This window comes from Aegilops tauschii, chromosome 1, assembly GCF_002575655.3.
Source record: "Aegilops tauschii subsp. strangulata cultivar AL8/78 chromosome 1, Aet v6.0, whole genome shotgun sequence".
NCBI classification, from domain to species: Eukaryota; Viridiplantae; Streptophyta; class Magnoliopsida; order Poales; family Poaceae; genus Aegilops; species Aegilops tauschii.
This window is the reverse complement of record NC_053035.3, coordinates 505,248,796-505,266,853: the sequence shown is the minus strand read 5'-3', so window position 1 is coordinate 505,266,853 and position 18,058 is coordinate 505,248,796. Positions and strand designations below refer to the sequence as shown.

At 49.7% G+C, this 18,058-nt stretch overlaps 1 protein-coding gene across 1 annotated transcript; it reads right to left on the bottom strand.

Annotated features, from left to right (window-relative positions):
* Positions 1 to 2,210: 2,210 nt before the first annotated feature.
* On the bottom strand, positions 2,211 to 5,925 carry LOC109738289 (uncharacterized). The gene is made up of 3 exons (XM_020297385.4): positions 5,534 to 5,925; positions 4,781 to 5,460; positions 2,211 to 3,896 (listed from the first exon to the last, which is right to left on the bottom strand). Exons 1-3 carry the CDS (start codon positions 5,737 to 5,739, stop codon positions 2,467 to 2,469), a joined length of 2,316 nt encoding a protein of 771 aa, XP_020152974.1. The 5' UTR covers positions 5,740 to 5,925; the 3' UTR covers positions 2,211 to 2,466.
* Between the last annotated feature and the right edge of the window lie 12,133 nt (positions 5,926 to 18,058).

The window sequence follows — 18,058 nt, the reverse complement described above, 5'->3', positions numbered from 1 at the left end:
CTAATTGGGCCGCAGCTATGAAATATGAATGATGCCCTTCTGCAAAATAACACGTGGCAGTTAGTTCCTCGTCCTTCCAATACAAATATCGTTTCGGGCAAATGGGTTTTTCGCCATAAATTTAATTCTGATGAGAGTCTTGCACGTTATAAGGCTCGATGGGTATGTCGTGGTTACTCTCAGCAACACGGCATCGATTATGATGAGACTTTCTCTCCAGTCGTCAAGCCCAGCACTATTCGCACTGTCCTTAGCATCGTCGTCTCTTCTTCCTGGTCAATTCATCAACTAGATGTCAAAAATGCTTTTCTTCATGGCTCTCTTCAAGAAACAGTCTATTGTCAACAACCTCTTGGCTTCGAACATTCCTCCTATCCTAATCATGTTTGTCTTCTTCAAAAATATCTTTATGGTCTTAAACAAGCACCACGTGCCTGGTTCCAACGCTTTTCTACTTATGCTCAAACCATCGGTTTTTCCCATTCCCGTTCTGACACTTCACTCTTCACCTTTCATCACAACAACAACACTGCTTACCTTCTTTTATATGTTGATGATATTATCCTCACAGCTTCCTCACAACAATTTTTAGATCATATTATCTCTCTTCTTCGCCACGAATTCTCTATGACAGATTTAGGTCTTCTTCACCACTTCTTAGGTATTGCTGTTATCCGTGACTCCTTTGGTCTTTTCTTGTCTCAACGCCAGTACACTGTGGATCTTCTTTCTCATGCTGGTATGCTTGATTGTCAAACTTTCCGTACCCCTGTTGATACAGGTTCCAAACTCTCTGCCGACGGTGATCCTTTCTCTGATCCTTCTCTATATCGTAGTCTTACCGGTGCACTTCAGTATCTTACTCTCACTCGTCCTGAAATTTCTTTTGCTGTCCAAAAAGCTTGTTTATACATGCATGATTCTCGTATTCCACACTACAATCATGTCAAACGTATTCTTCGGTATCTCAAAGGCACCCTAGACTTAGGTCTTCATATCAACAAATCCTCTCCCACCTCCTTGACAGCTTACTCTGATGCAGACTGGGCTGGTTTTCCAGATACTCGTAGCTCCACATCCAGATTTTGTGTTTTTCTTGGTAACAATTTGGTTTCTTGGTCTTCAAAAAGGCAGGTTACGGTCTCCCGCTCGTCTGCTGAAGCTGAGTACCGCGCTGTGGCTCATGCGGTTGCTGATACGGTTTGGTTGCGCCAGTTGCTGTCGGAGCTGCACCGTCCTATTGAGCAAGCTACCATTGTTTACTGTGATAATATTTCAGCTGTCTACATGTCAGGGAATCCGGCTCAACACCGTCGCACCAAGCATATTGAGATCGACATTCATTTTGTTCGAGAGAAGGTGGCTCTCGGTCAAGTTTGCGTTCTCCACGTGCCTACTTCTGCTCAGTTTGCTGATATCTTTACTAAAGGCCTGGCGACTACTCCGTTTCAAGACATTCGTTTCAGTCTCAACGTCGTCGAGCCTACCGTTGACACTGCGGGGGATGTTAGAATACAACTTGTATTAGGATTTAGACTCCTACTCGGTTTGTAATAAGGCTAGGTCAGGTGCGGCTTGGCTCTTATATATACTTCTTGTACCGGCACAATATTGCATCAACAATTATTCAATACAATTCTACACTATTTATGGCCCTTCGGAGCCTTCTAAATAAATACTTTGAGTCGCAGAGCTATGTTGTGGTACCATGTTGTATTTACACATATCGTGCATATTGTGCGTATGTTTTGAAATGCACTTGTATATGTGGGATTCGACAACTAGTCGTGTGCCTTTGGTAGCCTTTCCTATAGGGAAATGCCTCCTAGTGCTTCCACTGAGCCATAGTATTTCGCTACTGCTCTAGGACACAGGACAGCCAAGCAATTTATTTTGTAATTTAAATATTCAGACAGTGAGTCTTTTTTTTGCGAGAAATTCAGACAGTGAGTCTTACCCCTGGCCATATAAGAAATCACCTCCAGGTAAGAAGGTGGGCAAGCAAGCAAGCAAAATTAGTTAGGAGTAGAATATTAGTAATTTGGCAACCTCCGGGTGCCTGCTTGGCCGTTGCTTCTTGATTTATGTCTGAGCTAACAAGAACAAAAACATGAATCATCTTATCTTAGAGGCAGGTAGGAGCTCAGAGCATACATACATACATACATACATACATACAAAAAGGAGAGACCAGACCAGACCCGACCATGTATATATGCTCTGCTGCTTTGCTTTGCCCATCATCCTCCTCCTAACATCACATTACATTGGTTTAGTTAGTTATTCAAAAGACCAGACAGACTCAATCTGAATCATCATCTCATCATCTTCATCTTCATCTTCTAGAGTTAGAGCAGACACACAGAAACAGCACATGTACATACACAACACATACATGGCTGGGAGCAGCAGCACACAAGAAGACATTTTGACTTTCATTTACAGCCAGCCAACCAACGCCTCATTTCATTTGGATTTCAACTTGAGCGGCTGGCTCACCAGCGCCTCCTTGATCCGGCTGAACACCACGCGCACCGGCACGCACGCCACCACCAGCTGCCCCGTCCCCGTCCCCGCCCCTGCCCCTGCCCCTGGCCCCTTACTCCTCCTCCTCGCCTCATCGCCCCCTCCTCGCTGGCTCGTTGCGCCCAGGGATGACAGCCTCCGCATCTTCCTTGGGGACGACACCGCCGCCGCCGGCAGCTTCTTGCTGTGCGGCCGCCACGACTCATCCTCCGATGCTGCCTTCCTGCGCACGCTCCTCCTCGCCCGCACCGGCCGCGGGGCCGCACCTACCTCCTCCTCCTTGCTGTGCGGCCGCCACAGCTCGTCCTCCGAGGCCTTCCGGCGGGTGCGCCTCGCCCGCGCCCTCTGCGCCGACGCCGGCACAGCACGCTGCGGGGCTTCCTCGTCCACCTCCTCCTTCACCTTCACTAGCCTGTGGGCGCCGCTGCTCGTGGAGGGAGGGTGGTCGACGCCGCCGACGCCCGGGGCGGGAGGGTGGCGCCGCGCGGCGTCCCGTACCCCACCAACGCTCGGGGCGGGAGGGTGACGGCGCGCGGCGTCCGGCACCCCGTTGACGCTTGGGGCAGGTGGGTGGCCGCATGTGGCGTCCAGCACCCCGGCGACGCTCGGGGCAGGAGGGTGGCAGCGCACGGCGTCCCGTACACCGTCGACGCTCGGGGCAGGAGGGTGGCAGCGCACGGCGTCCCGTACACCGTCGACGCTAGGGGCAGGAGGGTGGCAGCGGGCGGCATCCAGCACCTCCACGGACATCGGGTACCCAACCACGGGCCTCCTGCTCGACCTGCTCATCAGGGACACGAGGGGCACGTACCGCCCCTTGCTGCCCCCGCTGCATCCCGGCCCGCTGCTTATTTCCACGTCGTACAGGGACGGGTTCAGCTGCAGGGTCTTGGTTGGCTTCACAGCAACATGGCACCTCAGATCTCTGCGCTGGGGCGGCGCCGGCTCCGACACCACAGGTGGCACTGAACCGGTCTTGCCGTTTGAATGATGCCTGCCAATAGTTCCAGAGGGCTCTTCAGGCTCGCACTTGATTTCAGACCGCTGCCGCAGAGCCGCATGGACGAGAGCGTCAGGAAGCATCACAACAAGGCTTTTATCATCCTCATCAGGTGTGGCGGCACTCTTCGCCGTCCTTCTCTTCAAAAGGATAACCTCGTTGATTGGCGCTGCTTTGTGCTTCGCTGTCCTTCCCTTCCTGGTCCTGCCGCCGCCCTCATGGCCAGCAGAGCTCGTGGTTTTCTTCTTTGGATTTCTGCTGTCACATTGCGAAGACATGCCATCTTTGCTGCAGTTCGGAGCCCGCTTGGTGCATTCCCAGGTAGGAGGAGCCTTCGTTGGGGCACATGGTTGGTGGGCGTGCAAATGATCTGGCAAAAATTTAGCTGGTAAGTAATGCATTCCTCAAAAGTGCAAAAAAGGGGTGGAAAGAGAAACATTGCAGGATGTGAAGCAGTAGCTAGGAACCCATAAAACAATCAGTACCACATTTTAATTTATTTATTCCTGTAACAGATAGATTGTTCATCTATTCCAAATAAGTTGTTACACATTCATGACTATATGTCAGCCGTACTGTGAGCACCACGGTTTTATTTATTTATTTTCTGTAATGGATAGATAGTTCATCTATTCCAAATAAGTTATTGTACATTCAAGACTATATGTCAGGCGTACTGTGAGAACTCTATATTCTTCTCAACACATGCATGAAACATCCATTAGCAGATGGCAGTGTTGGGTCATCCATTACAATCGTCAGCAAATAAGTTTGATTTTTCTGTAAAAGATAGATACTTCATCTATTCCAAATAAACTTCAACTATTCCAAATAAGTTGTTGCGCATTCAATGAATATATGTCAGGCATTCCGTGAGCGTCCTATACTTGTCAACAGATACACGAACCAGAACCATTTATAATGATGAGCAGATGGCCAGCATTGGGTCAGAATTGCTAGCTTCAAGTTTAATTGATATAAAGTTGAGGGTCATGGCCTGTTCATACAAAAGAAGCACCATGCTTCCTTGGTCACACAACATTGGTGTAACTATATATCTATTGCTGCACAGCGATTCAAGACTAACACCGTAGTTGCTCTGAAACAACTAATGAAACAGTCTTTCCATAGATAGCTATATATAAGTAGTGAGTTAAGTGGCGACGGGCATTGTTGCCCACAAAGGACTAGATAAGAATTTGCAGCGCATCAATCAAGATAATAGCAAAAACAGAGAGGAAATGGCTAGTTTACCGGCTTTCAAGATGCTTGCGGCGGCGGCGATGGGGGCATCGACAGGTTGATCCCCAGGACCACGGGCGAACGCATGGTCGAGTGGCCTCGGGGCGCAGGAGGCTCCGTTGACACCATTTGTTTGCTCCGGCTTGAACTTATCCAGCGAAGTATCCAAGCCATTGCTGGGCTTGACCCCATTGCAGAGCTCTGAGAGCGGGCGGGACCTGTCCTTCTTCCTCAAGGCCCCGCAGGGCAGGTTGTTGTCCACCTGGTCCACGGTAGGAGGCACCTTGCTCCTCTTGGCGGCAGCGGCGGCGGCGGCATCGTGGTGGGCCTGCCTGCTCCTTGTCATCTGGCCGGTGGTGGGCTTCGGGGGGGATCCGATGTCGGTGAGGTCCCTCATGCGCCTGGCGGCGGGCGCGTCGTCCTCGGAGTCGTTGGGCGTCTTGCGCTTCCTGGGCGGCGGCGGCGGCGGGCAGGAGGCGGTGGGGGGCGGTGGCCTGGGGCGGAGGCGGAGGCGGGCCCGCTCGATGTCGAGGGCCTGGAGCACGGCGTCCTCCTTGCGGGCGTTCCTGGCGGCGCTGGCCCTGCGGCGGCGCGCCGCCTGCTCCTCGGCCCTGCGGATGAGGTCGTCCAGGTCCGCCTCCCCGCATCGGAAGGGCTTCACGCGCTTGCTCCTCTCCAGGTTGCACCACTCGCTGCAAGGAAGGAAGGAACGGTGAGGCGGAGAGCGGAGGAGGAAGAAGGGAGGGAGGGAGGAGGGCGGCGTACACGAAGGCGGGGCCGTCGCGGCGGCCGAGGAGCAGGATGGGGGTGGCCGGCGAGCGGGGCGGCGCGGGGCAGCCGTCGGGGAGCTCCAGGCGCGAGGCCACCCTGCCGGGCCACCACGACCCGTTGGGGCGGCGCACCCACACCAGCGCCCCCACCGCCGACACATCCGCGTCGACGGCGACGCCGACGCCGTTCGCCTTCCCCATCTGCCGGCCAATTCGGTCGATCTCCCTTCCGCGGAGCGAGCGGAGCGGGCACGGGCACGCGCGGCGGGTGCCTCCGGCGCCGGCGCCGGCGACGGCGACGGCGAGGTGGGGGGAGGAGGGGGGAGGCGCCGCGAGGGAGAAGAGGGGGGAGGAGTCGGCTCCAGTCCACCACACTGGCTTTACTCTCTTCTTGCTGGGCCTGCGTGGGCCTTCAAGCCCACCCACCACGCATCTATCTATCTCTCCCAGTCCACGCCAGCCCGACGAGGCCCATCAATTAATGCAAATCTGCCAAGCTCATAAAGGAGTCGTCCAAAGCCCGTTATCAACACATTTTGTTTGTCACGAGGTTCATAGCAGAATTGGAATGCGATAACGGCTCCAAATGTGCAAGTAGGAACGATCAAAATAAATGTTGATTCAGGCAATTAATATCAATTGATCATGACGTGGGTGCAGCAGCTGCTATTTGCCGGGATCGCGATGGAAGCTATCTGGGCTTATCTATTCCCGTTATCCACGCACTGCTTGATCCTGCTACGGTGGAAGCAGTGGCATGTAGGTAGACTTGGCAGAGTACATGCCCTCATCACCAGCAAACGATCAAGTGAATTTGTCAGCAGCGAGGGGGTCGCGCTGCATCGTAGCTATGGCGTGTCTCAGGTGCATAATCTGGATGTGTGTCATGAAGGAGATGTCACCGTGCACATCCTGAAGCCACCGCTCGCCGGTAGTCACTTGATCCACCGTTCTGTGGTTGATGGCGCATGTGTAAATCATGGCATTGAGGTAGAGAAGCCGTGGATCCATCGATCACGCCAAAACATGACAGTGTCTCCGCGGCCCACCGATATGCTGACAAGGCTGTCGAAAAAGCTCGGGCTTTGGTATCAATCATGAGTGCAAGAGCCCTTGCCAAGGCCTCCCGCGATCAGTTCTTCTGAGCCATTCCCAACGAACCCTCAATGCTAGGGCTTGGAATTTCAAGTTCTTGACACCTGGTCCACCGTAGCACGTAGGCTTACAAATCATTTTCCATGCAACGAGACACTGTCAGCTGTTTGTCTTCTCTTTGCCAGCCTAGAAGAAGGAGCGCATCCATGCATTGATCTCGTCGAACACCCAATCAGGCGCATCTAAAACCAGCAGTTGATGAACTGGTCTATCGAGATAACCGTTTTGACCAGCACTAATCTCCCAGGCCTATGAATGAAACCTCTCTGCCATGCAGGGACAAATTTCCTCACCATATCGATCAAGGGCTGCCAATCAGACCTCATCAACTTCTTTATAGCAAGCTGAAGACCAAGGTAGTGTCAAGGGAACTCTTTCAGTGTGCATTGAAGCAGCTCAGCCACCTTGTCCTTGTCCTCATGCTCTCCTTTGATCAAAGTGGCCGGCGATTTTTATGTAGTCCACTTTCAGACCGGAAGCTTCCCCAAAAAGCATTCAGAGCCTCTCTAACAAAGTGGAGATCCAGGCGGGTGGGTCGTATGAAGAAGGCTACATCATCCGTATAGATGGAAATACGCTGAGCTGCCGATATGCCTCTAAAATCGCTGAGCACACCGACCTCCAGAGCTTTCCCGACGAGCGTTGTCAAAGATTCCATGGCTATGACAAATACTAACAGCGAAATTGGGTCTCCTTGGCGCAATCCTTGAGCATGATTCTGTTGGGGAACGCAGTAATTTCAAAAATTTCCTACGCACACGCAAGATCCATCTAGGTGATGCATAGCAATGAGCGGGGAGAGTGTGTCCACGTACCCTCGTAGACCGAAAGCGGAAGCGTTTAGTAACGTGGTTGATGTAGTCGAACGTCTTCGCGATCCAACCGATCCAAGTATCGAACGTACGGCACCTCCGCGATCTGCACACGTTCAGCTTGGTGACGTCCCTCGTACTCTTGATCCAGTTGAGGCCGAGGGAGAGTTTCATCAGCACGATGGCGTGGTGACGGTGATGATGAAGTTACCGACGCAGGGTTTCGCCTAAGCTCTACAACGATATGACCGAGGTGGAAATCTGTGGAGGGGGGCACCGCACACGGCTAAGACAACTGTCAACTTGTGTGTACTAGGGTGCCCCCCTGCCCCCGTATATAAAGGAGCAAGGGGGAGGTCGGCCGGCCCTCATGGGGGGCGCCCCAAGTAGGATTCCTACTAGGAATCCTATCCCTAGTAGGTTTCCAACAAGGGAAGAAAGAGAGGGAAGGAAGGAGAGAGGGAGAGGGAGGGAAAGAGGGGGCGCCGCCCCCTCCTTGTCCAATTTGGACTCCTCAAGGGGGGGGCAGCCCTAAGGGCCCCTCCTCTCTCTCTCACACAAGGCCCATGTTGGCCCATTAGTTCCCCCGGGGGTTCTGATAACCTCCCGGCACTCCGATATTTATCCGGTGACCCCCGAAATTCATCCGGTGTCCAAATAACATCGTCCAATATATCAATCTTTATGTCTCGACCATTTCGAGACTCCTCGTCATGTCCGTGATCACATCCGGGACTCCGAACTACCTTCGGTACATCAAAACACATAAACTCATAATAGCGATCGCCATCGAACGTTAAGCGTGCGGACCCTACGAGTTCGAGAACTATGTAGACATGACTGAGACTCATCTCCGGTCAATAACCAATAGCGGAACCTAGATGTTCATATTGGTTCCTACATATTCTACGAAGATCTTTATCGGTCAAACCGCATAACAACATACGTTGTTCCCTTTGTCATCAGTATGTTACTTGCCCGAGATTCGATCGTCGGTACCATCATACCTAGTTCAATCTCGTTACCAGCAAGTCTCTTTACTCGTTCCGTAATGCATCATCCCGTAACTAACCCATTATTCACATTGCTTGCAAGGCTTATAGTGATGTGCATTACCGAGAGGGCCCAGAGATACCTCTCCGACAATCGGAGTGACAAATCCTAATCTCGATCTATGCCAACTCAACAAACACCATTGGAGACACCTGTAGAGCATCTTTATAATCACCCAGTTACGTTGTGATGTTTGATAGCACACAAGGTGCTCCTCCGGTATTCGGGAGTTGCATAATCTCATAGTCAAAGGAACATGTATAAGTCATGAAGAAAGCAATAGCAATAAAACTCAACGATCATAATGCTAAGCTAACGGATGGGTCTTGTCCATCACATCATTCTCTAATGATGTGATCCCGTTCATCAAATGACAACACATGTCTATGGTCAGGAAACATAACCATCTTTGATTAACGAGGTAGTCAAGTAGATGCACACTAGGGACACTCTGTTTTGTCTATGTATTCACACATGTACTAAGTTTATGGTTAATACAATTCTAGCATGAATAATAAACAATTATCATGATATAAGGAAATATAAATAACAACTTTATTATTGCCTCTAGGGCATATTTCTTCCAGATTCTCCTTCTAGGCATACCATTGTAGAATTCTTGTGGAGGCAGATTGAAGGAGTATGGCCAGCCAATTGAGCCACCTCAAGCCGAACCCTTTGACTCCGAGTACTTCGAAAAAAACGGCCAGGATAAAGAGTCAAATGCGTGAGAGATGTCAAGCTTGGGGAAAACACCTTTGTACTTCCTCTCGGAGATCTTCCTAGCAACTTGGCGCATCAAGAGAAAATTGCCATGCAAGCTTCATTCTTTGATAAATGCAGACAGATTGAAGGCCACTAAGTTCTTCATGTGTCTCGCTCTAGTCACCATCGACTTGGCAAACAGTTTCGACATGCTATGTGGCAAGCTGATGGGTCGCAAGGCGCCCACATTCTCCGCATCCGCTTTTTTTTAGGGGTTAAACCAAGCTTTATTGATCAAAGTTCACATGTTGTGGAATACAAAATGGGTCATGGGGCTCAACAAACCATATATGTCGACCCTAATCCAAGGAGTGTGAAAACTTGGCTAACCTATCGGCATCACCATTAGTAGCTCTGCTTTTTTTTGCGAAAAACCTCTAATCTATTCTTCTTCAATTATAGTAGTACAATGAACACCAGAAATAATAAAAAATACATCCAGATTCGAAGACCACCTAGCGACGACTACAAGCACTGAAGCGAGCCGAAGGCGTGCCGCTGTCATCGCCCCTCCATCCCCGGAGTCGGACAAAACTTGTTGTAGTAGACAGTCGGGAAGTCGTCGTACTAAGGCCCCATAGGACCAACGCACCAGAACAGCAACCGCCGCTGTTGAAGAGTAGCGTAGATCGGAAGGATCCAACCTGAAAACACACGAACGTAGATGAACTACGACTAGATCCGAACAAATCCACCAAGGACAGATCCGCCGGAGACACATCTTCACACGAGCACCGACGATACTAGACGCACCACCAGAACGGGGACTAGGCGAGAAGAACCTTATTTCATCTTCAGGGAGCCGCCGCCGTCTCGTCTTGCTGAGTAAAACACAAACCCTAAACAGACAAAAAAAACAACTAAAAATGGAGCGGGAGCCTTCAAACTTCAAAAAAGGTTCAACAAAGAGCTCTTTGTTTAATCTCGGAAATAATAGCACCTGAGCCACCTCGGTTAGAACATGAGATATCGTTGATAGCTTGCTTGAAATCTGATGCGATGACAATGTTGTGTAGCATTAGATCTTCAGCCAAAAACCAGACCCCCTCGGCAAGCTATAGTCTCGAGCGTCGCAACATCTGTAATGCCCATAATCACCAAGGTAGAACTTCCCAAGAAATTCCCTTGCACAATCAGGGCGCGATTGGGCCAGTGAAGATTTAGTTCAAGCTTGATTGGGGCCATACATAAATAAACGGAACGTCGGGATTTTACGATCCCTGCCCGAACGTGTTTTGTACCCTTGGATCATTAGCACGAGTCTTGGAGCAAGGTGATTAGCCACGTCAGACCCTTTTTCCGTTCGGGAAATACGCACTCCGCTGTCTTTCTTCCTTCTCCCCCACTCCCCCCATTCTTCTCTCCCCACCGCCTGGAACTACCATCAATTCCTCCATCCCCCCTCCATTTCCAACGGGGAGGCACTGGTGGAGATTCCCAGCGCCGCCCCTATGGCGCGGCGTGGAGACGGAGGCTCGCGCGGGTCATGCGGCAAGCGGATCTCGGGCTGCGACCATGTCAACGACGGCAGAGAAGGGCCCACGCGCGTGGTGGTATGGTGATTCCGGCGGGCCGGAGTTGCCGGAGAGATGGAAGGTAGGTGATGGCGCTTATAGAGGAGGCTGGACGCGGATGGGGGTGGAGCAGAGTTGTCCCCGCGCGTTCTCGAGGAGGCAACTTTCTTATTAAGATGGCAAATGTTTGGAGTGGTGGGTCGTGAGATGGTAGTTTTAGTGTGGGAAACACGGCAATTTTTAGTACACAATTGTAGCTTCATAAAACGAGCATAGCAGTAATTTTTGCCATGCTCAAAGATTGTGTCATGTACAAAGTTGCCATGCTGATTTTTAGACAGATAAAAACAGTCAAACATTTTTAGATACAAATTTGCCATGCTATTTTACAGAACACACAAATATATGCAGCCTTGATATATAACTGAATATTTGTACAGTAAGCTCAGTTCTCATTTGTAGCTATCACAACGTTTTTTGTCACCAGTAGTGTTCCTCAAGCAGGGGGGTTAGGGGGTGTTCAACGCGTGATGAGGCAGGGGTGTTCAACGCCGATCCCTTATGGCTTTGCCGACCTCGCTTCCACCTTCCGCGGTGTCGCCCAGGGCCAGGCCGGCTCCCGACATGTCTTCCTCTGCCTCATCGCCGCCTCCTGCTCGGCAGGCTCTCCTGCGACCCCCCCCCCCCCCTCTCCCCCTGCTCTAGATCTCTTCTTTGTTGTGCATTTTGTTGTCTGAATTTTTCTATCTTTAGATAGCACATGGCAATTTATATTCAGATGATATGGCTACTTCGTGTTGGGGAGAAATTTAAGAGTGGAGAGCATATTAAGTTACCATCAGTTTTTGACGTATCAGATTGATGTTGGAACCATATGCATTGGTAATGTTAATTGCCATGGCAAAAATACTTTTCAATAAAGTTGCCATCAGTTTTTTATTCAGTGAATGATGGACATAGCAACTATGCATTATTCTGTAGGAAGTTCATCGAATTCATTCATAACTTGGCAAATTTATATATAGTTTGTATGGCAAATTCACTTACACATTATGTTTCCACAACATGGCAAATTTTGTATATTTCAATCCTCGTAATATCCACATGGTGATGGGCAGGTGTAATGGGCTGCACCGATTCAGATGACCGTGAGAGGGAGGCTACCTGGACGGCTGCGCGGCGACGACCAATTGAATGGCACGTCGCACGGCCTCTAGGTGTGCCTTCTGTGATGGCTGGCCGTGCGGCCTTGCAGCAGAGCGGGGATTGAGCGGGCTACTAGCTCATCGTTTCTGTTGTTGCTGCGTCCCCATTTTTTCTGGTACTAGTATCTGTTAAGGCATATCTCTCTAGATGTAGTTTTGGTGATTGATGACAACATGTCTGCGGACTAATCGTGTGCTTTGAGCATTTCAGAGATTCATCCTTTGGCACGAGACGATTTCTTTCCCCTCGGAGTGTCATTCAAGACGGTGTAGCTCTTTCGCTTCTTTTTGGTGGACTAGTTTCGTAGGAGTCACCGTACTATCAAGAGGGGGTCCGCTTTGGTAAGGCTAGGGTGGAATCAACATGTACACATCCTTTTCACACCCTCTGAGCCTTTCCGCTTCAATGGAGAACTCTTTCCCCTTTCTTTGGGCTTTGTCTGGTCCCAGCGGTAGTACCGCGGTACCCAGCGGTAGTACCGCTTAGGGGTCACAGGCGGCAGTACCGCTCCGCAGCGGTAGTACCGCCGGTGGGTCCTCAGCCGTAGTACCGCTGCGATACCAGGCCCCTACCGCGTCGACTCGAGGGGTCGTTTCTCGTGTCGGCTTGTGCGGTACTTTGCAGCGGCAGTAGAGCGGCAGTGCCGCTCATGAGCGGTAGTACCGCCCTACCACCGCGGCAGTACCGCTCGGGCCTGTCTCTCTCCTGCCCTCCAAACTTCACGGTAGTACCGCCTGGGGGAGCGGTAGTACCCTTGTGCTCAGCGGTAGTACCGCTGCCTCCTGCGGTAGTACCGACCTCTGCGGGGCTTTTTTGGGGGGTAACAGTTGGATTGTTCCCCCACTATATAAGGAGGTCTTCTTCCCCAAAGTTGACCTACCTCTTTCCCCAAAAGCTCCATTGTTGCTCCAAGCTCCATTTTCACCCGATCTCTCTCCCTACCAATCAAACTTGTTGATTTGCTCGGGATTGGTTGAGAAGGCCCCGATCTACACTTCCACCAAGAGAAATTTCATTCCCCCCACTAATCCCTAGCGGATCTTGTTACTCTTGGGTGTTTGAGCACCCTAGACGGTTGAGGTCACCGCGGAGCCATAGTCCATTGTGGTGAAGCTTTGTGGTGTCGTTGGGAGCCTCCAATTAAGTTGTGGAGATTGCCCCAACCTTGTTTGTAAAGGTTCGGTCGCCGCCTTCAAGGGCACCAATAGTGGAATCACGGCATCTCGCATTGTGTGAGGGCGTGAGGAGAATACGGTGGCCCTAGTGGCTTCTTGGGGAGCATTGTTCCTCCACACTGCTCCAACGGAGACGTACTTCCCCTCAAAAGGAAGGAACTTCGGTAACACATCCCCGTCTTCACCAGCTCCACTCTTGGTTATCTCGTCCCTTTACTTTCGCAAGCTTACTTGTGTTAAATCCCTTGCTTGCTTGTTTGCTTGTTGTCATTGCATCATATAGGTTGCTCACTTAGTTTCATATCTAGACAACTTACTTTGATGCAAAGTTTAAATTGGTAAAGAAAAGCTAAAAATTGTTAGTTGCCTATTCACCCCCCCCTCTAGTCAACTATATTGATCCTTTCAATTGGTATCAGAGCCTCATCTCTTTATTAAGGAATTTACCGTCCGATGAGTATGGTTGACGTCGTAGATGGTGTGGAGGAGCACTCCGATGTGAATCCGGTCTCGTCTACGGGAGATGGGGGAACCGCGGTCTCTCGTGAGGAATTCAATGTGGTGTTGGACACATTGAAAACCTCCATGACGACCGAGGTCGAAAGCATGTTTAATAAATTCTTAGAAGGGCTTAAACTTTCCACCGCACCGTTGAAAGTGGGTGATCCCGCCAACAAGGTGACGGATGCTACCTCCAACAAGGGGGAAGCTACTGGCGAGAAAGCTCCTTCTTCTAGTGGTAAAAATGGCACCGGCATCTTTGCCCATGTGAAACCTCCACTTGTCTATGGTGGACCGCTTCCTTCCACTCATTTGAATCATGCCGGCCCGGCCCCTAAGATTGAGAAGAATGTAGAATTTGATTCTTGGGTCTATCGTTTTAAGCGTCATTTAAATCATGTGAACACTAATCTTTGGAGAATCATTGAAGAAGGTTTCTATCCGCATGACCTAAGTAACTTCACTCCTAGAGAAGTCGTGGATCATCAATTCAATGAGAATGCTCTCTTCATCATCCAAGAAGCAATCCCACCCTAAGATCTTCCTCATCTCTGGCCCTACACCGTGGCCAAAGATGCTTGGCTCCAAGTGGTTTCCCTCTATCGGGGAAGCGCAAGCATTCAACGCTCCAACTATGAAGTGGTGCAAGATGAAGCCGATGAGTTTGCAATGAAAGAAGATGAAGAACCTCATGAGCTTTATCGGAGAGTAACCAAACTCGCGGTCTCTCTCTGAGATCATGGAAGTAAGGACACGGATGACAATTGGATCAAGCGCAAATTCCTCAAGGCAATGATGCCCTACCACAAAGCCATGTCCTCCGTCATCCGTCAAAGGACGGACTTCCACACCTTGTCCTCAAGTGAAGTGTTGGATGAGTTCGTTGCTATGAGCATCTTGGACCATTCTTTGTAGTGATGGGCATGTTTATGCCAAATTTGTTGGTTCTCCTCATGAGTATATTGAATGGTCCATTTGGGTTCCTAAGACCCTTGTTACTAACATCAAAGGACCCATTACAAAATGGGTACCTAAAACCAAGCATTGATCTCTTGTAGGTGTTTGCTTCCGGTGGGGGATCATGGTTGCTCGATAGTGGAGCTACAAATCATATGACCGGAAGCAAGGACTTGGTGGTGGACGTGCACAAGATTCCATCTATGCCCACCAATGTCGAGTGGGGTGATGCCTCGTCTTCTAAGGTATTGGGACTCGGCAAAGTTGTCATTTCTCATGATCTCACGATCGAGAAAGTCATGCTTGTTGAGTCCCTTGCATACAATTTACTTTCCATTTGTCAACTTGCAATCATGGGTTTTGCCACCTTCTTTGATATTGATACCGTGGCCCTCTTGTGGAGCAAGACTCTTAAATTAGCCTTTGTTGGGCATGTCGAGAATGGTCTCTATGTGATTAACTTTTCGGAGCGACCCACTAAGACCGTGACATGCCTAATGGCTAAAGTTGACGTGGGATGGCTTTGGCATCGCCGTTTAGCCCATGTCAATATGAGATCTTTGCAAAGTCTTCTCAAGGGGGACCATGTCCGTGGACTAACGAACGTTATTTTTTCTAAAGATCATGCTTGCAGTGCTTGTATCGAAGGAAAGTTTCATGAGAAGGCTCACCCTCCCACGACTCTCATTTACTCGAAGAGGCCTTTGGAGCTCCTTCATTTGGATCTCTTTGGGCCTCCATCCTTTGATAGTCTTGGGGGTAGGAAGTATTGCTTGGTGATTGTGGATGACTATTCAAGATACACTTGGGTGTATTTCTTCAAGAGGAAGAGTGAGACCCAACAAACCGTCATTGACTTTGCAAATGAAGCCCAACATCAACACAATGCAAAGATCTTGACAATAAGAAGTGACAACGGCACCGAGTTCAAGAACTACACCTTGGATGAGTTTCTTAGTGATGAGGGGATCAAGCATCAATATTCCGCACCTTACACCCCTCAACAAAACGGTTTTGCGGAGAGGAAGAACCGGACGTTGATGGATGCCACAAGGACCATGATGGCGGAGTTCAAGTCTCCATACAACTTTTGGGCCGAAGCCATCAACACTGCGTGTCATGCATCCAATCGGCTCTACCTCCGCAATGGCTTGAACAAGACTCCATATGAGATACTCACCGGTAACAAGCCCAACCTCAAGTACTTTCGGGTGTTCGGGTGTAAGTGTTTCATTCTCAAGAAAGGTGTTCGGTTGTCTAAATTTGAGGCTAGAGCTTATGAGGGCATATTTGTTGGTTATGCTACAAACTCTCATGCTTACCGTGTCCTCAATAAATCTAGGGACTTATTGAGGAGACGTGTAACGTGGAGTTCGATGAGAATAACGGCTCCCAAGTGGAGCAAAGTGGCACTTGTGATGTAGGTGATGAAATTCCTCCTCAAGCCATAAGAAGAATGGGTGTTGGTTTTATCCTACCCATTGAGGAACCCCTTGTGGCTGAAGGAGAAGGACAATGCTCCACTCAAGTGGAGCCATCACCAACCCAAGGCCCACACGCTTCCGAAGAACAAAGTGAAGGCCCTCAACCTCATGAACAAGACCAAGGGCAAGATCATGCTCAAGACGGTGCTGACACACCAAGTGATGCCCAAGGTCAAGTTCTCTCCTCCGAGCAAGTTCAAGATCAAGAACAAGCTCAAGACGGCGCTCAAGATGACCAAGTGACCACTCCTCAACTCACCACCGAGGAGGAATTGGATCGTCGTGCCGCCAAGATTGCATCCAAGCTCTCCTCCAAGGGTCATCTCATGAAGAATGTGCTTGGAAGCATTCAAAAGGGGGTAAGCACTCGTAGACAATTGGCAAACTATTGTGAACATCACGCGTTTGTCTCTTGTGTGGAACCCCAAAAGGTATATGAAGCACTCGAAGATCCGGATTGGCTTAATGCCATGCATGAAGAACTCAACAACTTCAAGTACAACAAGGTGTGGAGATTAGTGCCAAGGCCAACGGGGAACCACAATGTCATTGGAACCAAGTGGATATTCAAGAACAAGCAAGATGCTCATGGGACCATCATCCGCAACAAGGCACGATTGGTGGCACAAGGCTACTCCCAAGTCGAGGGTATCGACTACGGTGAAACCTTTGCTCCCGTTGCTTGCCTTGAATCTATTCGTTTGTTGATTGCTTATGCTTCTCATCACAACTTTAAGTTGCAACAAATGGATATGAAGAGTGCTTTTCTTAATGGTCCTATTAATGAGTTGGTTTATGTCAAGCAACCCCCCGGGTTCGAGGATCCCTACTTTCCCGATCATGTGTATCAACTCGATAAGACACTCTATGGCCTTAAACAAGCCCCACGTGCGTGGTATGACCACCTTACCGAGTTGTTACAAGATCGTGGGTTTGAAGTTGGGCTAATCGACCCCACTCTTTTTACTAAGAAGGTCAAAGGGGAGTTGTTTGTGTGCCAACTATATGTTGATGACATTATCTTTGGTTTCCCTAACAAAGCTTTCAATGAGGAATTTGCCGCACTCATGACCTCAAAGTTCAAGATGTCTTCCATGGGAGAGTTGAAGTTCTTCCTCGGGTTCGAAGTGAAGCAAAGAAGAGAAGGAACCTTCATCAACCAAGCTAAATACACTCAAGACATGCTTAAGAGATTCAAGCTAAATGATGTCAAGCCGGCTTCCACTCCAATGCCCACCAAGTGCCAACTTGACATTGATCCCAATGGTAAAGCGGTGGATCAAAAGGTATATCGCTCCATGATTGGCTCCTTGCTTTACCTTTGTGCATCTAGACCGGATATCATGTTGAGTGTGGGAATTTGTGCATGGTTTCAAGCTGCACCTAAGGAAAGCCACTTTGTGGCGGTCAAGCGAATCTTTCGATATTTGGCTCATACCCCAAACTTTGGCTTATGGTACCCCAGAGGAGCAAACTTCAAGCTAGTAGGATATTCGGACTCCGATTGGGCGGGAGACAAAGTGGATAGGAAGTCCACGTCCGGAGGGTGCCAATTCCTTGGTTGCTCTTTGGTGAGTTGGTCTTCCAAGAAGCAAAGTTGTGTGTCTCTCTCGTCCACCGAAGCGGAGTATGTGGCGGCCGGTAGTTGTTGTGCACAACTCTTATGGATGAGGCAAACTTTAAAGGATTACGGTGTCATTTGTGACAAAGTGCCTCTTTGGTGTGACAATGAAAGTGCCATCAAGATTTCTCTCAACCCGGTGCAACACTTCAAGACGGAGCATATTGAGATTCGGTATTACTTCATCCGGGATCATATTAGGCGAGGGGAGATCGAGCTCAACTATGTCAACACTCATGATAACCTTGCAGATATTTTCACGAAGCCTTTGGATGAA

Bases quoted from the DNA above. Each gene is read 5' to 3' on its own strand.
- LOC109738289 (XM_020297385.4), bottom strand. From the start codon at position 5,739: ATGGGGAAGGCGAACGGCGTCGGCGTCGCCGTCGACGCGGATGTGTCG. The intron at 5,461-5,533 runs GTACGCCGCCCT...CCTTCCTTGCAG, and splicing joins CGCGACGGCCCCGCCTTCGT to CGAGTGGTGCAACCTGGAGA. The intron at 3,897-4,780 runs GTAAACTAGCCA...AATTTTTGCCAG, and splicing joins CGCAAGCATCTTGAAAGCCG to ATCATTTGCACGCCCACCAA.